Below are 26,631 nucleotides of genomic sequence, written 5' to 3' on the forward strand. Positions count from 1 at the left end.
TCAGGGTACAGAATCAAAAAGGTCTTAGGCAAGCTAGAGGACCATAAGTTTTTTTATAAAGTCAAAACAAACAAAAAAAATAGATTTCTCTCAACTTTTGTAAAATATGATACCTTAGTAAACTTTTTTACTTTGATCATCATTTGTATTCCAATTTCAAAATTCTAATTGACATTCTGCCAATCATATCCTTCATGCCAAAACATGTCATTAGAAGAGGAATGGAAATTGAAGAATGCATTTCACTCTATCATTTCCTAATATGAAACTGGATGCAAAGGGTTTAGAAACCACTGAGTGGCAAAAAAGAATGCTGAATTCAAAAATAAAAAAAAAAATAGTTCAAATTTTGGCCCAACCACTAAGTGACCTCCAACATATCAACTGACTTCTTTGGGCTCCAGTATCCTCATCTGTAAAATGCAGATGGTCTCAAAGTTCCCTTTAGTGAAAATCTATAAACCTAGGATTTAAATAGTAAATGGATATTGATATAGATAGTACAGTATAATAGAAAGGATCAAGAGATATGAGTTATTTCTAATACTACGAATTAGTTTTGTCAATTTTTAAGTAATATTTTTGATCTGATTCTTCCAGAAAACACAGTGGACTAGATCATCTTTATAAACTGCCTATTAGCATCACCTTTGAACCATTCTATGTTTGGGGTGGAGAACAAAATAAAGGACGTAAAACAAAATTAATCAGAATTCTACCATTCTACTCCCATTTGAAACAACTCATCTTTAGAAAAAAATATTTATTTAGATTTTTAAAAAATAAACTTTCAAGATGTCCTGAATTCCACAGATATTCAGACTGCCTGCAAATCAGGATAAAAGAATATTTAGAATGACCTCAATCACAAAGCAAAGAATGATGTTCAGAACGGGCTAAAGACAAATGATTAGTACATTAGTAAAGTTCCTAATAATGTGAAAATTAAAGGAGTTAAGGAAATATCACTCCTTGAGCATTCAAGTTTAAAGTACTATTTTAAAATTCTTAATGGAAAGGGTCAGTGAAAGTCTGCCAACCAATTTCATTTGGATTTAATGACGTTATTTACAAAGATCAAAATTATAGTGAATATATATAAAATGAACATCACATTACTCATTTTTATTTATCATTCTTTTCATAAAATTATATAACCTTCAAAGAGTTCCTCAATTATAGGAAATGTGTAACTCTAAATAGGCAATCTAGTCAGTTTTGAAAAACACTATTTCTGCACCTGTTATTTCTAGTATTAAAATGTATAATTCGCAAGTCTACAAACATTTACAAAATATTTCAAAAACATTCAAAAAATGTATGCAGAAAGCAGAAAATATTTTGACTAATTCAACAAAGTATAGGGTTACATGATTTTAAAGATTTAAAGTTTTAAAAAATACCTATTATATATTTCTACCATGTTTAATATGTATTGGTCTACTTGCCATCTGAGAGGGGGAGGAAAGGGGGAGGAAATTGGAACATAAAGTTTTTCAAGGGCTAATGTTGAAGAATTATCCACACATGTTTTGGAAAATAAAAAACGTTTAATAAAGAAACAGAAACATCAATATAGGTAACTAAAACAAAAGTACCAATTACTTCCACCCTCCTCTATATGGACTTGTTAATTCTCCAGTGGTACAAAGGTGTATTCAAATAGTTAAACCACAAAATTATTGATCTAGGGCTTAGATTTCTTGTACTCCCTGTAAAACAGGTATGATATAAACCTACCTCCTAAGGAGTTAAGTCTTAAAATTATATACACACACTAGTGTGTGTATATTTTCTTAGAATTTGTAGAAAAAAGTTAAAGAGCAATGAAAAGTACAGTTTTTAATCTTTCAAACAATAAATTTGTTTATTCCTTTATCAGAAAACATTCTATCATGTTTTAATTCAAAAATATTGCACTTTGATCATCAGGTTTCCTATTATGGTTAAAATGAAATTGTTAACAAGAATTAAATGTTTAAAATGGAACTTTCTTAAAAGTAAACAGAAACCTGCTCAGTTTTACTTACTCATGTATTACTAAAGAAAATAAACTTATTTAAATCTATGTCCTAGATATTAAAGATTTCTATGACACTGTCAAATATTAACTAGATGATTAATCTGATTATAATACACAATAAATATTCTGGTTAGGCAAGCTTTTCCATAGATAGTCAAGTGCTATTTCTTTTCTAAAATTCACAATACCATATAATGGTATGTTTAAGTAATAGATTACTGACCTGCCCTATAACTCCAAAATAAATCCAAAACCCCCCAAAATTTTTAACTTTCTCCACAAACTTTATATAAGTGAAAGTGAGCAAAATTTTAGGTTGGTCTTCAACTCCTAACATTCAAGCATATTATACTAAAACTATTCTCCTAAGTCCTCAAAGACAATCATATCTTTGGTCACTATAAAGAGTACACCTGAATTGACTTAAATTGATTATATCCCGATTTCAAATTTGGAATAGTGTTAAGGACATATTCTCTAACTCTTTGTAACAATTAATATGTTTGAAAAAGTTAGGATAGTGCACCTTTAAACTCTTCTGAACTAAATCTAATGATTCAAAAAGATGATCATTATGACTATCAATTATCACAGGAATTTAGATCCAGAAGAAACTAGAGACAATCCAGAGCCATGTAGAATAGTCAGAATTTGAAGTCAAAACACTTGACTGTATCTAGTACCGTTCAATTTTATTTTAGTGCCCATAGAAAAACTTTGGTTGTCTCACTTTTTACAATTTAGTTTCCAGAAAACAACTTAAATGCATTTAGCTTCATTTCTGGTAATCACAATTAATTTTTTAGATGCTTCTAGATTTATTGGGAAGTTGAGGCAGTATTTTATGCAAATCTTTACTAGCTAGTATATTTAATGAAAACCTCCAAGAAAATATATAACCAAAATTTTACAGTTAATTGTATTAACATAAAAGCCGTAAAATTATTTCAACTAGAGATGAAAATACATGCTAAAATATTAAATAAAAATAATTTTTAAAAAAATAGTACAATAGCTGTCAACTGAAGTCATCATTAGCATTACTCACTTTAACACCATTTAAAGTTCTTAAAATATTCCTAAAATCTGTTAAAACTATATAATTATCATCTTGATAGTATTTTCTCGGAACATATCCTAGATCTCAGAATTCCAAACAGCCTTTTTTTTTTGTTTTGAAAGAGGAAGGAAATCTTTAATCCTTAAAATATGGAGAAAGAATGAAAATGTTTTGCAAAGACTAATTTCACAAAAAGCTGCTAACCATAGCATATCATCACATAATTCGAGAATATGAAGACATTTTGGGATATCAACTCCTTAATTTTATAAGAGTAAACAGTAAATTTAGTAGAAATTTAAATAGTAACTTTACTTTTTGAAAAACAATTTAGTTTAACTAATTTGAATTTTCTGTTGTGGCAAAATAATTTGCATCATGTAGAATATATCTCTGAAATAAAGTACATCATACTCTAATTTATTAGTCATTTTAATAACCTTGGGAAACAAAGGAAGAGTTATTCACAAGATAAGAATACCAGGCAAGGAGATTATAAAGTTACTTATAAAGTTACAAAGTCAGAAAAAAAAAAAAAAAAAAAAAAAAAAGCAATCTCCCCCACCCCAACAAAAAACCTAGTATATTTATGAACAAAATTTAAGAATAGCTTAATTCTAAAGTTATATAAAGTAATTTTATAGCTCATTCAGGAATACGATATTTTACAAAGCCATTTATACTAAAATAAAAGGCTAATTCCAGGGTAGAACAAAAAACAAAAAACTTTGAGCACTCAAATAAAAAATCATTCCTACAAACATTAAATGTATAACCCTCCTCCCTCAAGTCTGAAGATGAAATGACTAGCCCAGGATGAATCAGTGGAAACCAAGACTAGAACCTTGCCTTCAAAAAGATTACTATTCTATTATATATATGTTGGTAATTAATAAAAAAAATTAACTTCGATAAACACCAAAGTATGTTTCACAGACTGAAACACAATGCTTTTTAATACTGGAAAAGACCAGGGCTATAAATTGGAAATAAAAAGAAAATAATTTTCAAACTACCCTCCTGAATCCACAAAATGGAATTACCTAGAGAATACTGAATAAAAAAGATAAGATAATAAATATGTGAATATAAGCAGACATCCCACTAAACAGTCATGGCCAAGAAATCTCAGTGGCAACTATAAATGCTATTTAAAAAAAAAAAAAAAAAAAGACTTTGGGGTATGTGAGTACTGGTCTAGTAATTCGGAAACTGGTTCTACTTTCAGTACTACCACTAATTAGTTCCATATGGTAGTGGTCAATCATTTTAGCTCCCCCTTCTTCCCACTCTTCATGACTTCATTTGGAGTTTTCTTGGAAGAAATAATGGAATGGTTTGCCATTTCCTTCTCCAGCTGATTTTAAAGATAAGGAAACTGAGGCAAACAGGGTTAAATGGCTCATCCAGGGTCACAGCTAAAAAGCTTAAAAGGCCAGATTTAATTCAGTAAGATTCACAAGCTATTCTAACTCCTATTCAGACTCTCTATCCACTTTGCCATCTGACTGCCCCTGGGTAAAATCATTCCATTTCATTTTTCCAGGCCTCAATTTCTACTTCTATACAATGAGCTAGACTACATTAAGCCTCTAGATATCCACTCTTCACAATCTAAAATTACACAAAAAATTTAAGACATTCCAAAGAGTTTCATTAATTTCTCAATTCTGTGGGCAATAAATGCTAAATTTTCTAATTTTCAGACAACTTGTTTTAAAACAAAGAAAAGCATTTCCCTAAATTGGTTCAATGGAATATAAGAAAAAAAAAAAAAAAAAAAAAACTGAGGTAAAAGAACTGCAAATTTCCTTTTCCGTTTCTTTAATAGAGTTAATGTGTTCCTCCTTATGATGCAGAACAACTTATTCCTTCTAATTTTTGGCTTTTATCAATTACAACCGACTGCAGATGATGCCAAACTATTTTCATAAAAATTTACACCAAAGTAAAAGGTTAACGTACCGGGCAGTTTCAATTCCATATGAAAACATCAGCACAAATCTAAAGTAATTTTCCAAATGATTTTTCCAACTTTAACTTTTAGTGACTTTAAATGGCCACAAAATTAATCTTCAAATTCCCTTTACTCTCAAGCAAAAACTTTCCATACATACCAACCCTCTTTCTCACAGACCAACCTGTGGCATGTAAATTTTACTATAAACACATTGAGAGAGCAATAGATTTTTAAAGATCCCCAAAACATAGTTGGAAAATTGCTTGTTAAATGCTTATGATGAAAAAGTCGTTCAAATCTGTTTCGGAAGTGCAAGGTTACCAATTAGTAAATGTTGAAACAAAGAAAAGTATCCGTGGTCACCTAGGTGAAAGCACAATGAGTTCTCACACCACAAGTTTCGAGTGTTTGTGGATTTAAGGTAACGCATTAAATAACAATAATAAAAGTTGTAAGGGAAAAAAAAAATCTTTTATCGCTAAATATTCCACCAAGAATTAAGCACTTAATGTACAAATGGAATTGACAATTCTATACCTGCCCCATTTATTCATCCATAAGGTTTTGCTTAAATATCAGTCCACAAACTTGATTGTTTAAAAAAAAAAAAATCATTCCCCACCTCAATAAAAGTTCGCCACTTTTAAAGCAGTAGGCAGATGGTCCAAGGGAAAACAGATTAGGCAAAAAAATTTCTGGCCAAGGACATAGAGGTTAATACATTGTTCATACTAGAGCATCCTATAGTAAGTTTATTAGCTAACTATATGCAAGAGCCCCGATTTCAAGAGCCCACAGAAATGACCCAAAATGACCCCCAAATAAAATTAATTTATCTAGCTTTAAAAAGCTGAAGAGGCAAACCTCTAGGGCTGGTACTTAAAGCTGTTTCCGGTGACTCAACGAAGCAAACCTGCTGCTCAAACCCGCGAGCCCCATCCCACGAACTCAATTTCCTCCTTCCTTTCCTCCTCCCCCTCCCTCCTCCCCAAGGACGGCTGCGGCGGCAGACCTTCAGCTTCAGCGGCAGCAGCTGCTGCTCCAGGGATTGGAGGATGCAAATAGCCCGATAGATAAAGGGAGGTCAGAAGGAATGCAGCAGCCCCTCCGAACCCTCCCCCATCCTCCCCACCTCCGGCCCACCCCTTCCCTTCAAGTTTTCCCTCCTCTCTTCTACTCCCCTCCCCTCGCACTCCCTACCTTCCCTCCTTCATCCCAACCCCTAAGGCCAAGGTCTCCCCGGCCCACAAACCTGATAGCGGAAGTGACGGAGAGCTAGCAGCCCCCGCGGCCTCTCACGCTGGGGCAGTGGGCGCCGCCAGCCAATGAGCGCCAGCCGGGGAGGAGGGATTTTCAGGCGCCTCAAGTTTGATTGAAGTGCGGGGAGGGGGAGGGGAAAAGGTGTCTCTCCCTCTCTCACTCTCACTCTCTTTCCCCACACTCCCCTCCCCCTCCCCGCCGCCTGCTCCCGGCTGGAGTAACCTTCTTGGGCCTACTTCAGGCCCGGTGCGGGAGGCCGCATTTGAGAGGTCTTAGTCCCCGCTTTCCCCACGCCTAGCATTGCGGGCACCTGTCACCGCGGGCGCCACCACGGGCCCGGGCCCAGCCCGCCCCCGCTCCCACCGAAGCGGCCCGGCAGTCCCAGGCATGCCATGGAAGTGGCTCCGCCGCGGCTCCTCACCCAGCCAGGCCCTAGCTCTCCCCGCCTGGCGCGACCGCCGCTCCCCCCCTCCTTTAGCCTCACCCCATAGGCCACCACCGCCACCTCTTCCAACGCCTCGGAGGGCGAGGAAAATGGCGGCCGCTCCTGCCTCACCCACCTCAGGGCTGAGGGGAGGACCGAGGCCCGGGCCCATCGCCTGCAGTCCCGGCCTCGGGCCCCCAGCGCCGGCCGCTTCCCCGGAGCGCCGTACGGGGTAACCCGCGGCGGCGAGGACCCGGATGGAGTCGCGGGGGCGAGCGCCGCCGCGGCAGCCCGAGGTAAAGGCATCGCGGGAAGGAAGGAAGGGAAGGAGGGAAGGAAGGTAGGGCCCCTTGGCGGAGCTGGCAGCTCCCCGGCCGCTCATTGGAAGAAAAGAAAGGAATGACAGCCCCTCCGATCCATTCCTTCCCGCCGCGCCTACTTTCTCCCGCTCCCACTGGACTAAAGCAAAAGGAGCCCGCCCACCTCGAGGCTGAGATTCCCGACTCCCTTTGGTGAAGGGAGAACGCTGAGCCCGCCTTCCCCGGATCCCATCCTCCTTTCCCATTTGTGTAAACCGAGGAGTGACAGGCCTCGTGGCCACCCTCACTGCTGTGTCCCCAGCTCCGCTCCCGCCCGCTGCAGATTGACAGGCCCGCCGTCACGTGGCCGCGGGGAAGCCGTTAGGCCTTCTGTGATGCAGGGGCTGAGGATCGGGAAGAGGCCCACGCCAAGGGGGCTTTCCTCGGCCAGCTCCCGGAGTCCAAGATTGCCTAGATTTTGCTTTCTGTGATAATTCCCTCCCAAACCTCTTTGTAAAGGGAGCGGCAGAGCCAGAGCTGGCATTCATTTTCATTTTTTTCAGAGGAACCAAGGCCCAGAGAGGTTCATTGATTTCTCCAAGGTCACACAGCAGGGCCAGGTTTTGAGCACTGGTCTCCTGCGAAAGCCTGTGGGCAATGGAGACAAGGCGTGGCTGGCTCCGGGACAGGGCAGACCAGAAATGATGGGGGGCGGGGGGGAGGGCAAAGGTGAAGGACTCGTTCTGTTCAAGCTCTGCCTTTGATCAGCTTTGGGGTAACCTCTGGCAAAGAATGTAGAGCAGGAAGGAAGCTTCAAAGATGATGCGGGAGCGCTGCGCTCCATCCCGGTTTCTCCTCACTCCCCCGCCCCCCAGTCCCGCCCTAACCCTTGGGATCCACTTTGTCCAGCCCCAACCGGGTTCAAGCCCTCCCATTTCCAAAGAGCCCCTATGTGTCCCTGTGGGGCCCGCAGTCCGGCTGCCCACCCCCTTCTTGGGACACCCTTCTCCTTCAGGGCTCCAGCCCCACCTTGCAAGGGAGTCGTTCTCGGTCCTCCTCCCCGCCCTCCCCCTCCAACTCCCCCCCCCCCCCCCCCCCCCCTTCTTGGGACACCCTTCTCCTTCAGGGCTCCAGCCCCACCTTGCAGGGGAGTCGTTCTCGGTGCTCCTCCCCGCCCTCCCCCTCCAACCCTCCCCCCCCCCCCCAGCTTCCCCAACACCGGGAGAGCCCCGCCGGTTGGGTGCTTAACAAATGCTCTATTTTCTACCTCACCGGCTGGAAGAATTTGGGTGCAGTGAGTGGTCAGCTTGTAGTTAGCAAGATGGGGGATTTGAGATGAGCCAGCCTGGAGGCACCCTCCTTAAGCAGCAGATAGTACACTTCGATTGAGCTCTTGTGAATCCCAGTGCTATCCTGCTTGGAAGCCGCTAGTGAAGGTACCCTAGTTTTGTTTCTGATGCCTCAACGCTTTTGCCTTAAGACGTTTGAAATAGAACTTGGCAAGACATGGAATTGGAAAGACAAAGCAGAAATATTTGGCTTCTAACCCTGCTTTGTATACCATGTGCATACCAAAGTAATTTCTTCAAAAAAAAAAAAAAAACTATTACAGCCATGGTAGGGACAATTCTCGTTGAAAAATAGGTAATGAAAATCTCTTAGAATCCTGTTCTCTTTCAAGGGAACTGAAGCTTTAAAATATGGTAGAGTTGTAACAGAAGTTTGTAAAGTTGGAAAGGTCCAGGGACACCCTCAGATCCAGGTACTTCTATTATAGATTAGAAAACACTAGGTCCAGAGGAAAGTGATAGACCCAAGGTCACACATGGACTCTAAATTGATGATCAAACTAAGACAGTCACCTTTGGCTCCTAACTCCAGTTACTGATTTGTTTAGGAGTTTCATCATGGTTAAAGACCTTTAGGAGATATATACTCTTGCCTTCTAAAACTACTATATGTACTGTAAACAAAGCTTGACAGAATAGAAGCTTTGTGTGATGGTGAAGACAGCCCAACAAGAAATGGAATTGTATGGAAGTCCTGGTTGGTGGAATTCCTCATGACAGCCCCAAGCACATTCTCCTTGATGAACCAAAATACCCACATGCAAGATTAGACTGCCATAAGTTGGCCAATGTTTTACAGAGAAGGATTTTTTTTTTTTTAAATAGTATCCTTAGCTATTCAACTCTACCTAGTCTCTTTTTGATAGGATTGTGAAACAATCAGAAACAGCTCTCCAAAAGAACAGCAGGGTCCAGCTTGTGTAGGTAGAGGAGAGCAATCTGGACAGAAGTTTACTCAACTATAGTTTAGAGAATGACGACGTGGGAACCCACTGAAATGTTACATGACTTACATGTAGGCCCAGGACCCATATGTGGTAAAATGTATTTACTTATAGTTTTCTTTTTCTCCCTCCCTATACTTCATCTCCTTTTCTCACTTTCCCCTTCCCCTTGCCTAGAGTATTTTGCTCTCCTGGATTCTTTAAGATGCATCTGACCACTCATGTGGTATCCCATTCCATTTATCTTCCATGATAGTCATATTCCAGGGTTTTTTCCCCCCTCCTCATTGACTTAGCTTTCCTAGGACCTTTTCCTTCTGCAATTTGTACTTAGCTAATCTGATAGTTAATCTGATAGTTTTTCTTTAATTGGTGCAGGTGCTCCCTTCTCTGATGCTGATCACTACTCCTCTGTATCATAGTACAGTTTCACTGTACTTATAACTGAAAAAGTTAGTTGCCCCATGATCAACTCTCTAAGCTGATCCACAGATGACTAACACTCCATTCCTGAGCCCATAGTCAAAAGCTTTTTTAGCTTGCTAGGACATGTCATAGCTTGCACTCTATTAGTCTAAAAAGGTAATAGTGAATAATTTTGGTGGAGGTGTTAATGTAGCTGTAGATATTAATGGGTTACTCTTTCCATTCCTGGTTAACAAATCTACTCTTTTCACTCTTGGGACTCTTAGACTTATAAAGTACATAGCCTATTTCTGATAATTACAAGTTTTAAAAAATCCTTGAAAAACACAAAACTTCTTTAAAACCTCAATACCATTGTGTGGGAGAAACATGGATGCTTCCAAGTAGATTATAAACTCTTGGATGGCAGGGATTACGGTTTACAGTTTACATTTCTTTTATAGACTCTTCAATCTCTAGCTCAATGCCAAATACACTAGAAAGAGGCTTCAGTGGAAAGGGGATTAAGGGGAGTCAGGAGACCCCAGTTCCAGTTTGGGTTCTGCTTCTCATTCACTGTGTAAATGGAGACAAGCCCCTTCACCTTTTTTAAACTTCTACCTCTATAAGATAGTGCTAGCCACCTCCTAAGACTATTTGGAGGAAAGTGTTTGAAGCCACTAGAAAAATGTGAGCCATCACTTTTCCCCTTCCTAGACTGAGGCTCTTATGAATGCTTTTTTTTTTTTTTTAATGGAATAGAATGTAGAACTAGAAGGAACTTGGAATTATTCTAGTGTTTTAGCAGTTAAAGAATCTGAGGAAAAAAGGAAGTGACTTTCTCTCAAGATCACAAAAGGTAGTAAGTGGTAACGTCAGAAGTGGAATCTAGACTCTGGTGTCCCTGAGATTGTGCTGTCCACTAATTGAGACTTCTTCTTTTGATAAGAATTTAGGAGGTAGAAGCATTTCCTCCACTTCTGCAAAACTACAACAGAATTCCTAAGGGAGGCTTTTCCTAGCAGTTAACTTCATTCAATAGAAGGGGAAAACAAAGGGGGAGAAAGCACAAGCAAGGATCTCTCCAAGGCTTTCATTGCTGTGGAAAGAAATGTGTTAATAGAATTTCTAACCAATGAAAACTGTTCTTAGGCCAACCCCAAGAACTGACATTCTATGGCAAGTGATCAGAGATAATCACTCCTCTACCCTCTTCTGCTTTTTTGTCCTGGTATATTTCTCCTCTCGTTGGCCAAAAACTCAGCTCCCAATCCTTCCAGATTGAAAGCACTTACATGCTGACCTGAGACATAATTAATCCACAAGAAAAGCTTGAAAAAAGATCTACATGAAGTTTCCATTAAAAAATAATTCTCATAAGCTAAATTCCCAATGAAGCCCTTTGGTTCAAAGAGAGGGAAAAAATCACACCTTGAAGAGTCTTTTTTTTTTAATGTAGTTGTGTCTTTCTGACTGCATTTGCAGTGATAGAAGCAGCATTCATCTTCATGCACTAAATATTGCCTTATACTGTTGACTCTTTTGACCCAGCATCACTTTCTTGTGTGGAGCTAATGGGAGTAGATGGACTACAAGCTGAACAGGATGGGTTTCGAGGAAGGCTGAGCTCCTTTTCATTAGGTTTTCGAAACAAACCCAGCACAGTCTTGCAGAAAATCTCATCTGGTATATCTCCTGACAAAGTGCTTTGTGTCGGACACCCTGATCTCCAGGCTTCACACAGTTCGGCAGTATTCACCAACACCTGGTCTGTTTTAGAAAGAACAAAATCAGTGATGTCCATGCCTTTGATGAGCTCTTGAAAATAGTGCCTAATGGAAATGTTATCTTTTATTGGCACCTTTGGGAGAGAGTTGCCTTCCATAAGTCTCTCCATTTCTGTCCTGAGCTTTTTATCTTCATGAAGGAATTGCACTGCGTTCAGATGTTGCTCCAGAAGAGTTTTCATCTGTTGGTAAAGCTGTCTGGGAGCTTGAAGTTCCCTGGCAACAAGCTGTAATTTCTCTAACTTGGTAGAATGTTCATTGTCTAATTTCTTTTTCAGGGTAGCAATCCTAAATTTGATACCATTTAATAGGCTGCTTCCAATAGTGTCGATCATAGCTCGAGTGTCTGCTGTGCTGGTGATGAGCTCGCTGATCAATTTTTCTGTTTCCTGTCAAAATGATATACACACTTTTTTAATGAGTCACTTCCACATCTCTTTGTCCTAGTCAGCAAATATGTGAAGCATATAATATTCAGGTACTGAGTTATGGACATGGAGAATATTGTTGTTGAGATCTGTTAGTCTGATATCTCAGAGAGACAGAGGATCTAAGTTCTAATTTTGAGGCTCTGTTCTTTGTGTGTGTTTGATAAAGTGTATGTTCTTAGTAAACTCACTTGTCTGTGACCTTGGTTTATTTATTTGTTAAATGAAGGTTAAAGTAGACGGAAGGAAATCTTAACTTTTTGTGTGTGTGTGTCATGGATCTCTGAAGTCTGCTGGACCCCTTCTCAAAATAATGTTTCTTAAATATATGGAATATTACAAAGGAAATCAAATATATTGAAGTATAGTTATCTATTTGTTTTTTTAAAAGAAGCATACAGATCTTAAGAATCCTTGAATTAAGATTTGGGGAGAAAAAATATCATCTTGGATAAAGTGCTTGCTAAACGTATGAAGAAGACTTAATTCTGAATCCCATTTCAGACTTTGTGATCCAGGGCAAATCATCTCTCAGGCAGTTTCCTCATCTGTAAAATGTGGATGATTATAGCACAAATCTCGTAAGGTTCTTGTGAAGACTGAACCAGATGTATATAAACTGTTTTCCAAACATTAAAGCTTTATTTAAATATGAGCTATAATTTCTATGTTCTGTTGTAGTTTTAAATCCTATGATACCTTTATTGAATGTGTGTGTCTGGGGAGAGAATAGCAAGGAAATATTATTCCTGTTTAGATTTGGGGGCAATTCAGAGTGGACCCAGAGCTGAAAGGAATCTCAGATCATCTACTGATGTCTTCATTTTTTTGAAACAAAAAAGAACATCTTAAAAAAAAACAATCACATGTGTAGCAAGTATCAGAAAGAGCACAAGATGGGAAAAAATGCTGAATTTAAAATCTATAGACTTGAATTCAGCCTTGGTCCTAATAATTAGAGCTAGTTGTTGGATCAGTTGACAGTTAAGTCCTTATCAAGCCTTCTATATGCCGATTACTGTGTTAGGTATTAGGGGATTTAAAAACAAAAATGGCAGTTTCTCTAACAAAACATTTTGTTGGGGAAAATCCATGCACACATGTATGTACCTACAAAATAAATACTGGATCATATTGGAGGAGGGGAAATTTTAGTATCTGGAGAGATCACAAAACATCTCATAGGGGTTGGTCACTTGAGCTGAACTTTGAAGAAAGCTAGATATTCTAACAGGGAAGTGAGGAAGATATGCACTTCAAGTGTGGAGAATGGTCAGTGGAAACATAAGGGTGGAGTTGGGTGATGGAGAGCCAAGTGGAAGGAACAGGGAGGCTAGTTTGGCCGGACCTTAGAATGCATGCAGGGAAAGGAAGTAATAATGAAACTAGAAAGAATATAGGTTTAAGTTATAAAGGACATTAAAAGATAAATAGAAGATTTTATTCACTTATATTTTATCCTAGAGGCAATAGGGAGCCACTGGAGTTTATTAAGTAGGAAAGTGGCATGATTAAGGAAAATCACAAGTGGAAAGACAGTTTGGGAAGGCAATTAAGAGACCATTGCAATAATCTTAAGTGAAAGATAATAAGGACTTGAATGAAGATGGCAGCTCTGGGCGTAGAGACAAAGAGTTAAATTGGAGAAGTGTCATGGAAATAGAAATGACTTAGCCACTGATTGGTTATATGGAGTGAAGAAGGAGAAGGAATCAAGGGTGACTCCATGGAACTTAAGAGCCAGACTCTTCCATGTCTCCAGTGCATCCCTACCTCATCTCTACTGCTTATAAGTTTTTACCTTCAAGGCTCAGCCCAGATGCCACCTCCTAAGCTAAAGATGTTAGTGCTTTTTCACTAGAATTACTTTACATTACCTTTACTTATCTATTGATCCTGCAGTAGAAAAGTTCCTTGAGGTCAGGGTCTCTTTTATTTTTGTCTTCCATTAGCCCAGAGTAGAACTTTAATAAATGTTGGTTTAGTTAAGGTCACTGCCCACTCTGGGTCATAGTGGAGGAAACTGGGGATTGGGGCCAAGCATGGTGTGGTGGCTGGATTACTGGATTTAAAACCAAAGGATCTAGGAAGAAATCAGCTCTGCTATTGATGATCTTGAAAAAGACCCATTTTTCCCTGACTTGATTTTCTCTAAAATGAGCTAGGGTTGTACAACATCTCTAAAATCACTGCCAGCTCTAAGTCCTGTAATTCTATTGTGGGGTGTGGGAAGCTGCCTAAGGGCTTCCCACAGATGTAAAATAACATCTAAAAAAAAATCTTTTCTATTCATGGGAATTGCTAGAACTACAGTCTACCTCTCCAGTTGGAGATGTAACTCCACAATGCATCAGGCTCAACAGATATATATGAGAACTAGAACCCCAGGAGGCAGTACAGAAATATAGTTGGTGGTTTGCTCATTTATCTGAAATAATCATTCTTCCCTAACAGCTCTGGAGCATGAGACTGTAGAACATTGGGTTGGCTCAATGTTGGAAGTTTATGCTGAGCATCTGGTGAACATTCAGGTGATGAAACACACACACACACGCACACACACACACACACACACACACACACACACATTTAGTGGTCTACTGGCTTTTGGAGCTTTCCCTTTTCTCCTCTCTTCTATCTCCACTCTAACCTTCAAACTATTTCCAGAATAGACCTGGCTATGTCATTCCTCTAAACAAAATAGGGCTTTTATCGCTTATGAAATTCAAAGCTTTCTGGTTAGAATTGAAGGCCTTCTAGCATTGAACATCCTGTGTTCTGGGTTCTTTTTACATGCTAAGTAACATTTTATATCCTAAGTCCTTTCCAATTAATACTGTAATGATACAATTTAATATGTGTGTGTAAAATAATGTTATTATGCATATTCATGTAATAAATCTCAATATATTTCACCTTTTTTGTTTGATTTTTCTTTCTGGTGTTTCTTTTTTCCCTTTTGGTTTGATTTTTCTTGTGTAACATAACAACTATGAAATATGTTTAAAAGAATTGCACATGCTTAACCTACATTAGATTGTTTGCTGTCATGGGGAGGAGGAGAGGGAGAAGAAATTTGGAACACAAAGTCTTACAAAAATGAATGTTGGAAACTAAATGTATTTGGAAAAATGAAATACTACTGGGTAAAAAAAGATAAAAGAAAAAAAAAGGCAGTCACAAACTTTCAGAATTAGGACAGTCTTCACTGGACAGTCTGACATGAAGAATGCCTGGCTTTCCTTATTCCGAAGTTTCAAAATATCTTCATATTTTTTGGTAGAATATAAGTAAATATACTCACAAGTCTTTGGTCTGCCTGAATTATGCATTTTGTCATTTAGGAGAGGCACTAGAGTGTTAAGTGATCAGTGAACAGAGCCCTAGGCCTAGAGTCAGGAAAACTTGAGTCCAAATGTGGCCTCAAACACTCACTAGCTGTGTGACCCTGGGCAAATCACTTAACCGTGTTGCCTCAATCCACAGGAGAAAGAAATAATTCACTGGAGAATAGAAAACTATTCCAGTATCTTTGCCAACAAAACCCTTTGGACAGCATGGTCCATCCACATGGTCATGCAGAGTCAAATACTACTGAATAAAGAACAACTCGCATAGAGAGAAGCCAAGATTTATATTCAGGAATCCCAATTTCAAATCCTGACTATCACAGAGCTGTAAATAGGAATTCTCGTTTCTGAGGCAAATTCGCTTGGGGGGTAGAGATAGAGAATTAATTTTAAAGTCCAAACACCTAGTTTAAGACCTCAGTCCTGCCATATTCTAATTGTATCATATTGGACAAATTAATTTAATTCCCTATATCTCACTTTCCTCATCTGTTAAATAGAAAGTATTTGCTTTTGTACTTCACAGGGTTATGGGGGTCAAATTAGATACATTAGGCACAAATTATTATCTAAATAAGATGTGGTTTGTTATGTTTAGGATGAAAGCTTAGACCCATAGTGTCTATTGCCAGATGACAGCATAGTTGTCCATAGAGATCTATAACTTTGATCATTTTCTTTGGTTGTCAATTATATGCTTTCCAGATTTACATTTAACATAGCTTACAAGGGAAAACTACATGAATGCAAGAAAAACAATGGCCTGACCTATATAGAAGCTGAGATGTGGCTAATAATTTGGACTTGAAATAGCATAACTCACTGGAGAATTAATCAACAGTTGTCTATAGCCTTTAACACAAACCATGGTCTTTTGTACATAAAAATGAGCAAAATGTAAAAGTTAACACATTTCAGAGCAACTTGATGAAAAACAATTTGCTGCTAAGTGAAATGAGCAGACCCAGGAGATCATTGTACATGACAACATTAATATCATACGATGATCAATTCTGATGAATGTGATTCTTTCCAACAATGAGATGATTGATACCAATTTCCAATGATCTTGTGATGAAGAGAGCCATCTACACCCAGAGAGTGGACTATGGGAACTGAAAGTGGATCACAACATAACATTCTTACTCTTTGTTGTTGTTCACTTGCATTTTGTTTTCTTACTCATTTACTTTCTTTCTTTCTTTCTTTTTTGGATCTGATTTCTTTTGTGCAGCAAGAAAATTGTATAAATATGTTTATACATATTGGATTTAACATATATTTTAACATATTTAACATATATTGAATTGCTTGCCATGTAGAAGAGGGAATAGGAGGAAGGAAGAGAAAATCTGAAACATAAGGCTATGCAAGGGTTGATGTCAAATTATCTGTACATATGTCTTGAAAAATAAAAAACATTTTCTACCAAAAAAACAAAACAAAACAATTTACATAGCTTATGCTGTTATTCTTTCCTTATGTTTGGCCCTCCTCCCTCTCCCTTCACCTCGGTGCCCCAACTAGAATACATGTTTAAACTTGAACAAAATGTGATCTGGCTGTGTCTGTGAGCTCAGGGGAACAAGTCACATAGTCCCCTACCTCTGTTGCTTGAGTTGTGCTTTCAGATTTCTGAAGTACCAGCTGTATATCCTCAGCAAAAGTAATTTTCCTTGCTGAATATGCTTCTGAAATTTTTGCAATCCTGTGAGGTTTATGGTCACCAAAGAGTTTACAGATTCCACATATCGGTTCATCATCATTCAGGCACATCTGAGATTTTGAGAAAAGAAACTGCCATCAAATTCTTGATTCAGCTCTGAGTCAGAGTCCATTTCCCCTTAAAAGATTCCATCAGTGAATGGGAGACAGTTTGACCCTGAGATGAGGTTTTCCTGTGTACCATATACTATGAGTATTACTGAACAGGAAATATGGAGGCCTGCCAAGACTTGTGAAGTGGGTGAAAGATCACTGGTTTGGGAATGAGAAGATCAAGGTTTGAGTCCCCAGCTTTGCCTCCTACCAGCTATGGGCTTATAGACAAGCCATTTAGCCTCTGTGGGACTCAGGTTCTTCATACACATTCGTGAAATGGGAATAGTAATCCTTTGCTGAATACTTGCCCAGGATATTGGGAGGAAAGCCCTTTGTAAGGTGCAAAAACTTGATAAAAAACATTTTGGTTCAGAACACAAGTTTAATATGGCTGCCATTCTATAGGATAACTATTAAAATGTGAATTTAATTCATATATCTTCCCCAACCCTTATGTCAGTATTTGGTAATAAGTGTCTAGGGTTATGTCTATAAATCAATTTCATCAATTCTGTGAATTTGGATTGGGGAGGAAAGGGAGATTGATATTTTTATTTTCACTAATCTTTGGTTTCTAAGCTTATTACCAGCTTGATTCATACATGGGAATTACAAAGCATAATTAGTCACCTCATAGTGTGTCTATATCGCCATGGTTGGTTAAAAGAACATCAAGTGTCTTGTAGGACATTTCTCAGTATATCTACTTATCACATGAACAAAACCCCAAACCATCCAAGCCAAATCAGAATCTTTCCACCTTACCCCAGAAGCAATTAAAGAGGCTACTATAGATATGCTAGTAAATGATCACTGCCTTTTAATCACAAGTCTTATAATATTTTCTACCCTCATTCCTTTATTCTTCAATGTTCTTATTGACCACGAGTTGTTGCTGGTTAAGATCTTAGATAGACCGAGAGACATATCTGCAAGGTTCTTTACAATGTCACGACAAAGGGTATAGTCAGCATGAACTATAGTTTTGGCTTGAGGGAGTGCTAACTTTTTCTTCATGGAACTTAAGGTAAACTGAGATGAAGAATTTTGAGCTTTATCAGTTTATATGGACTGTTAACAAAGTGGGTCAAATGGCTACCTCAGGTCAATGATCCAGAGGAGGAGGCACAGCTCCTTTTTATAAGCACAGAACAAACAATAGAACTGAGAGGTGAGGGAAAAAATTAATAACATGACTGGCAATGTCATGGGAATAAGGACAACACAACTGATTGAAAACTGGCAATGAGGGCCTGGCAACAATTCCCTCCTTTCCTCTGGTGATTAAGAAATGTTCATTATTTGAATCTGTCTGTAAAGACAGAGATCATGGACCAAGCTTCTTTGGATAACAAACCAGACATCCTTGAAGGGTAGCTTTGTGGTGTAAAGATACTAGACCAAACCCTCTGGTGGCCACCTGCATTCCTCAAGGATAACAGATTTTCTTAAGGCAAGACTAGAACAGTGAGTAGCAGGAGAAATGAATTTCGAAACTTAGCTCAGAGGCTAAGAGACAAAGAAATGTGGCTTTTGCAATCATACAAAATGGGGCGATAACACAAAATGGAATTGGTTACAAAATAGAATCAAGTATAAAATGATAGATTCAATTTAATTTCTTTACCTTAAAGACTAATACCCTAAAATATGTACAGGTATTTCTGAGGCCCCACCACTCAAAATGAAAATGTTTCAAATTCAGTATCCTCCTTCTTGCTTAAGAGTTGCAGCTGTTTGGGGGCCTTTAAAACTCATCTACGATAAAAGTTCAAGGGGGAGGCTAAAGATGAAGAATCACTCCAGAGCAAATCGATTCTTGACTTTGCCTCTACCCCTTTATCTGCCTACAAAATGTTGCCAAAAATCTGTCCTCAGATTCTCTGCCTTTGTCTTGGGAAATCTTTACGTAACAATCAGTGTTATTATATTTTTGAAGCTGATTTAAGTACGTAACACATTGAAATGAAAACATTAGGCTAAACACAATTAATTTCCCTGAGAATAGAGAGATTGCACTACTAGATATATTACTCAAGGAGGATATTGATAAGAAGAAATTTCCCTGAACTTTCTTCCCTGAAATCTAAATATTTATAGCCGCACTTTTTGTGGTAGCAAAGAACAGGAAACTTAAGTAGGTGCCTATTGACTGAGGAATGGATAAATAATTGTGGCACTTATGTTACAATGTTTCAAGAACCCATGAATATGATGAATACAGAGAAGCATGGATTTAAGCATAGACTTAAATAAACTGATACAGGCTGAAATAAGTAAAGCCAAAAAAAAAACCCAATATATGTAGCTACATGTTAATGGAAAGAACAAGAATGAAACAATTGAAAGTGAGTGTTGCAGAAAGGAAAAAAAAAAAAAACCTAGCATGGACCCAAAGAACTATGAGTAGGTAACTTTTATCACTCATTTGCAGAGATTATAGAGGTCCAAAAATATGTAACATTGAGTGTATGTTTGGACTTTTTTGATGTATTGATTGGTTTTACTGATTATTTTTAATCTTCCTCTTTTTCTTTAAAAAGACATTCTTTGTTTTATATGTGATGGCTCTCTGGGAAGGAGGAGGGGAAAAGACAACTGAGAGAAATTTAAGTGATGGAAAAACAAAAGATAATCAATAAGCTTTTATTTTTGAAAAAAGAATGGAAAGTATATGGCATTTGCTAGCTTGACTTGAGACAGACACCCATAGTTGTCTTTATCATAATGGACTAAGGTCAGTATTTTTTTTTTTGGGGGGGGGAGGACGATTGTTTACTGTAGTGAATCATTTGATTAACTGTATGTACCCTTTACAATAACTTGACTTTCCTTCATAAACCCTGACTAATGGTTTGAGAACCGTTGTTTTAAGGCATATCTATGGGAGAATACATTCGAAATTCCAAGCAACCAGTTTGCACTGTTTTGTTTCTTTATTTTTAAACACGAAACTGATTATATAACCAAGATTGGGAAATTCTTATAGTGGTCTTTAGGATGGGGAGAAATGGTATCTAAACAAAACAGTTTATGTAGAAATGTAATAACATATATTCTTATAAAATAATACTTTAATATAAAATTGTGATTGTAAGGCCAATTATTTTACTCTTTTACCCCCGAACTATACTTTTTTTAACTGGCCTTCTTCCTGCCCCACCTGCCACTTACATGTGTGACATATTAACTGCCGCCATGTTGCTACAGACCATTTGGAGTTATTATATCAACAATGTATAATGGACTTGGAATAAGGAAACTCCAAGTTGGAGTTCTTGATCTCCCACACTGGCTAAATGACCTTACATATGTCATCCTTTCAGAACTTCATTTTTTATATGTATAAAATGAAAATAATCATCCCTATACCAACTTATCATATATTATGAAATACAATAAAGCCATCTATAAATTTAAGTTATTATTATTTTTTTACATTTGGTAAAGCAGGGCACAGACAAACGACCTGAAACTAGCTGTATAAAGACTAATTGACAAAGAACTACTGGCTTAAGGAACAGCTTGATTTGCTCAGAGTTCTCTTTCCTTGCCAAGTTTTTGCTCTAAAGAGGCATGTACTTACTATATGTAATAGGAGTCAATCAATCAATCAACAAGATTAATTAAAGCCTAATATGTGCCAAACACTATGCTAAGTGTTAGGAACAGAGAAGAAAAGCAGATTTTGTGATTTCCCATTTATTACAATAGAAATATCTTGTCTTCTGCTTCCAGGGAAAGGTTGCAGATATACTTAGGTGGCCAACTTGGGTGGTGATTTTAAGTCAGGAACATGAACATTTAGTTACTGACTACAAGAATGGCAAATGTACTATTTAGAAAACAAATATTTTGCTCAGTCTTCCACTCTGACACTTCAGATAATATTCTCATTATTGCTTCAACCCCATTGCTACCACTCGTTTTTATTCTACTCTGCTTAAGATACTAATAGTTTATAAGGTTTCTGGGTATAGGGACTGTGTATTTTTCATCTTCCTATCACTATTTCCTCGAACCACAGTGCTCTTCACTGTGCTACAAATATGTGTGTTGAATTGAATCAAATCCCATAACAACTTCCTGTGACTCATCAGATCAGGAAAAAAAAGTACTGATTTTGGAAGCAAAGAAGCTGGGTTTGAATCCTAGCTTTTTACTACTGGAGTGACCTTGGGCAGAAGACTTAACTTACCTGGCCCTCAATTTCCTCCTCTAGAAAATAATGGGACGAACTCAAGGATTTTTAAGGTCTTTTTCAGCTCTGAATGCTACAACTTGAACGTCTTTGTAACTTTCCAAACAGACCCGCCATAATTTAACCCCATTCTACCTTTTCAATCCTACTTAAAACAAAATTTTTGTAAACACTTTTGAGCTTCCATGCACATATCATCCTCATAGTGAATCTTGTGCTTCATTCAGTCATAACCAAGCTGGGGCTAGGGCAAGCCAGGTATGCAGCTGCCTAATACACAGAATGTGAAGGAACTGGGGAAACAATGAGGGACACTATGTAATTAATTTTTACACATGCACATATTTTTAATACTGGAAAATTCCTCCCTGGAATGTAGCATTTTATCTTATAATAAATCAAGTGTGTACAATAATGTCTCAAAGCTTTTAGTGGACAAGAAACAGTGGGTGGGGACCCACATTTTCAAACTTTGCCTGAGGTATCCAAAACCTAGTGTCTATTCTGATTTAGAATTCCATCTCCTTAATCTTTTCATAAGCCCTAGCTATATATTCATCATCCATTTCCATCAATGTCTCATTTTTATCCTCATTCTGTTCCCTCTACTTAAATGGCCCCTCTGATCTTCCATCTCTTAAATCTTGTCCATCAAAAGCCAATTTAAATCTTTCTTCTCCATGAAACCTTTCCCAACTACTCCAGCTATACAGATTTTTTTTTCCTTCTTCGCAGTTATAGAACTTTGTTTTTATCATGCGCTTTAGTACTGACATATTAGGTTGTATTATGCTGTGGCCTTGTATATACCTGAGGAGCAAGACATAGGAAGTACTTATTAATAATAAGTAATAATTTTTTTTAGTAATTATGGTTTTCTCTGTTAACTTTTTTACTTTTCTGAAGTAGACTAGTACTCCTGAGCCATTTATCTTGGATAATTTTGTCTTTGGAAGTTGAAAGGATTTAGTTAAACTTTTTATCCCCCCTTTAAGGGGACCAGAAGGCTCTGATATTTCTCCATTTGTCTGACTTCCTCCCTCGCTCCTTTCCGCCCTCTTTCCTCCTTTGAGACATCACAGGCTAATCCTAGCACTGATCTATACAGAAGCTTTACAGAAACTTTAGCCTTCCTTTTTTTCCTAACCTGAGCTGATTTGTTGCTCCTTACACAGCCTCGTAGCCCTTTGCTTCAGAGAATTCATCATATTCAAGTTGGATTCAATGTGAACACATAACAGGCTTTAGATTTTCTGCAGCTCAAAACCTCCATATTCAAGTGACTCACCAGCATAGTAGCAGGAATCATAAACTTTGGCCATTGTGCCTGGCTCTGATAATTATTTATAAATATTTCTTCAACTTCTTTCAGTAGCAAAGCTTTTCAGGTACATTCTTTCCTTTAATAAATATTTACTATTATATAAAGACTTTGTGCTAAATGCTGAAGATATTAAAAAATAAAAGTTGTCCTCTGCTTTCTAGTATAGGAGGAGTCCCTTCTACTGTAAGATAGAAGTTAGGGTATATATAGGAAATCAATATAAGGCATTGTCTGATAAGTTAGGAAGGCTGGGAAAAGAGCCAAAATGAGAGTAAAAACATTGTCTTAAAATCAGTTTTGTCATGACTACATGTGAAAATTGGGCAAGTTATTTACTCTCTCTGGGTTTATTTCCTCATATGGGAAATGGAAATTTAAGATGATGTTAGGATCCCATCCTATTCTGAAATTCTGAGCACCACATTGGGAGTTTAGAGGAAGCATGGGTCATTTCTCACAGTGGTGATTAAGAAAAGGATTAAAGGAGGAGGTAATATTCAAACTGGAACTTGAAGGATGGGTTTCTCTTATAAATACTGGGATCTACTTAAAAAGTAGAGAATGGAGAATTAGTTTATTTGGGAAAGTCCAATCCTCCTATAATTCCTGGCAAATATCAGACCACTTTGAAATGAGTAAAATTACCGGTTAAAGATTGATTAGTTGGGCAGCTGTGTAAAAGGAAAACGTAAGATGATACCAGATTCATAATTTCTCCATGTTTTTCACACATTTGAGCAAGCTGGTTTTGCTCCTTGGCATGGATAGTCTCCAGTTCATCTTTAAATTTTTCCAGTATGTTTTCTGCCAGAATGTTCCTCTGCAATCCATTTGTCCCCCTTCCTCTCAAATATATGACCTAAAACACAAAAAACATCATGAGTTTGCTTTACCACATCTCTTCTTGAAAAATTCAAACACAATATAGACAAGATAGAAAAAATGTACCTGCATTCTTCACCTTTTAGAATGCCTAAACACTTCAGAAAACAAACGCCATTGAAATTATACATCACAGCATTGCAGCATCTTTCCCTCAGGTGACTCTATTTTACCAGCTGCTGGAAAAGTGATGTTGTATAGAAATTGATCACCTGTCTAGGAATCAAAATACTTGTGGAACTTGATTCCCAGTACTACTTCATATTATGTGACCTTGCCTTAGTCAAGTTGCCTCCCCATTCTGTCCCTCCACTTTTTCTTTTAAAATGAGGGAATTGGACATGATTATATCCAAAATAGTCCTTCCTGAATCTATCATTCTAAGATTCTCTGAATGGTGTTTGTTACCTGTGTTAAGTAATGTCCTTTTTATTTGTCCTAAAACATCTTTAAGGTCATATGAGCACCCTTTGCTGTACTATATAAAACTGAATGAATGTATGAATTCTGTCCATGCACTTTATAATTTTTAAATTAAAAAAAATGGTCTGTCTTAATGTCTGTCTATTCAGGTTGCTGAAAAGAACTTTCTTCCTATTTCATGTGTACTATACTGACAGCTAGGTATTCTGTAAGAAGGCTGAGAAGGTAATAAAGAAATTTGCTGAACTAGAGAGATGGAAGAATTTGGTAAGGGAGGTTGTGGCCTGAGTTTGAGACCTAAGTGGTGAAGTAGTTTTAATGACTGTGCCAACAGATGAATGGAGTAGAGATAAAGGTGCCTGGAGTTCAAACAACATAGCCTACTACATGCCATTCATTATGCAAGATACTTTGAGGAAGTCAAGGTTACAATATCAAATAGGATAAAAAGAGAACTGTTTTTTTGTTTGATAGAAGAAAAATTAAGTATTTATTGAATGAATGAAGTATTTATTAAGTACAATAGCCCAGGTGATGGAGACTAATAGACTCTATTAGTCTCCATCTCCTGGGCTATTGTACTTAATACATATATTAATATATATAATATATTATGTACATAATATAATATATAATATGTGTATATATATATACACATATATAAATATAAAAAGCCTATGAATAAGCAATATGGCTGCCAATCCCCTTCCCCCACCAACTCTGTTTTCAAGATTTTTGGCTGAATAATAATGGCATAGAATGATAGATTCCATATATTGGTTCATTCTAGGACATAGATGTAAATGTTTTGGAAATTTCCATCAAGATTTAGGGAAATAGATTCCAAGGAAAACATGATTTAGACAAACTTTATACCATACATAGAACATGGGTAGCAAATCAAATAAGTTATTATATTATTTTATGTTCAGTAAATCTATTTTATGTTGTATGTTTTTTTCATTGGGAAAACCATATTGCTCATCTTCATTGACTTATGCACTTTAATTTCCAAACCCCATCCTCAGTCTCTGCAGCCCTTAACTCCTTATCTCCAACATTCCAGTGTGAATCTATTTTCCCAATCCTTATAAAGCAGGGAAAGAAAAAGTAGTTGTTGGCACAGAGACCCATGGCTGCTCTCATCTTTCTACCAAGGTGTGGCTGATGGAAATTATTGGTTTCAGCATGACTCAGTCCACTCAGTGTTTTACACCCACTTTCTGGATTAGAGGAGAACATTGTACTCCGAGGCCTGGTAACCACACATCTGGGTACTTAACATTATTCACAAGCTAACAAACTCACAGAGCTACTTCTCCAAGTATCCCGTCTCCACTTAAGTGGGAATGACATTTTGGGTTTCTAGCAGCTTTACGAAAATAATAGTATCACCTTTACTCTGTCTTGGGCTCCCTATCGTATTAAATATGAGAAAATTAGCTTGAAGTTAAAAGTAGTTCAGAGAAAGGTGAATCTTACTTTCCTGCATACTGGACAGCAAAACTGCCCATTCACGTGGGTGCAATTCTGGCAGAGAAGGATCTGCTCCAGGCACTGTTTGCAGAAGTTGTGAGAACAGGAAAGGACAAGAACAGGTGGGGTGAATAGATCCAAACACACCGGACAGGAGAGTACCTTCCCCAAAGCCTCCATGACACACCTAGAAGTCAATTCTCTTTACCAAGTGGTCCTGTCATGATCTAGGGTTCTAGAATAGGGTTGGGATGCGTCTCCATGGAGACTGGCAGTAACAGTGTAACAGCAGGACTAGATACCAAAGCTTCAAGTTTAGAAGAACCTTGATGGGCTTCTCAGACTCAGCTGGGGAGGCAGAATTTTTCTTTTTTCTCATATCCGCTATAAAGTGGAATCCCAACCCAATTCCCCACTTTTTTTTTAAGGTAACCTGCTAGTTAGGTATATATACTTTTAATTTTTATTTTACTTTAAGGTCTGCATTTTTTTTCTTCTCTCTCCTGAGAAAGCAAGAAAAATAAAACAAGTTCTAAACATATAGTCAAGCAAATAAATGCTTATGCTGGTCATGTCTCCTCCTCTATCCCCCCCCATCCTCAATGTCTCAGTCTGTATTCTAAACTGATCAGTTCTCTAGAGGTAGGTAGCATCTTGAATCCTTTGGAACTGTGGTTGGTCATTCTGTTGATTAGGACTTCTAAGTCTGTTTCAAAATTTCATACAAATATCAGGTTTCTCAGAAACCATCCCTTTCATTCTTCCTTTCAGCATAGTGATATTCCATCATATTCAAATACTATAATTTTTTTCAGTTTTTGATTATATTAAATGATATATGTGATATATCATAATTATGTTATATGTAGATATATGCAATATGTCAAATATTACACATATTTAACATATTTGATATATTTGGAGTATATGTAGACCTAGAAAAAGTATCCCTGGGTCAAAGGCTATGCATATATTTAGTAGCTTTTTGGGAATAGTTCCAAATTACTTTTTAAAGTGACTAGACCAGTTCAGTTTCAGGAATAGTGCCTTAAATGACCTGTTTTCCCACAGCCTCTTCAGCACCTGTCATTTTCTATTTTTGTCAGTTTTTCCAATCTGATTAATGTAATGAGGTGGTACCTCAGAGTTGTTTAAATGTGCATTTCTTGAATTTTTAGCGATCTAAAACTTTTTTTCATATGGCTATTGATAGCT

The 26,631-nt window shown here is 37.6% G+C and overlaps 1 protein-coding gene across 1 annotated transcript; it reads right to left on the reverse strand.

Moving 5' to 3' along the window:
- Positions 1–7,766: 7,766 nt before the first annotated feature.
- On the reverse strand, positions 7,767–26,123 carry LOC127553257 (tripartite motif-containing protein 54-like). The gene is made up of 5 exons (XM_051983850.1): positions 25,423–26,123; positions 23,336–23,494; positions 16,895–17,065; positions 8,167–11,900; positions 7,767–8,055 (listed from the first exon to the last, which is right to left on the reverse strand). The coding sequence occupies exons 1-4, from the start codon at positions 25,594–25,596 to the stop codon at positions 11,250–11,252; spliced, it is 1,155 nt and encodes a 384-aa protein (XP_051839810.1). The 5' UTR covers positions 25,597–26,123; the 3' UTR covers positions 7,767–8,055; positions 8,167–11,249.
- Between the last annotated feature and the right edge of the window lie 508 nt (positions 26,124–26,631).

This window comes from Antechinus flavipes, chromosome 1 (assembly GCF_016432865.1).
Source record: "Antechinus flavipes isolate AdamAnt ecotype Samford, QLD, Australia chromosome 1, AdamAnt_v2, whole genome shotgun sequence".
Classification (NCBI taxonomy): domain Eukaryota; kingdom Metazoa; phylum Chordata; class Mammalia; order Dasyuromorphia; family Dasyuridae; genus Antechinus; species Antechinus flavipes.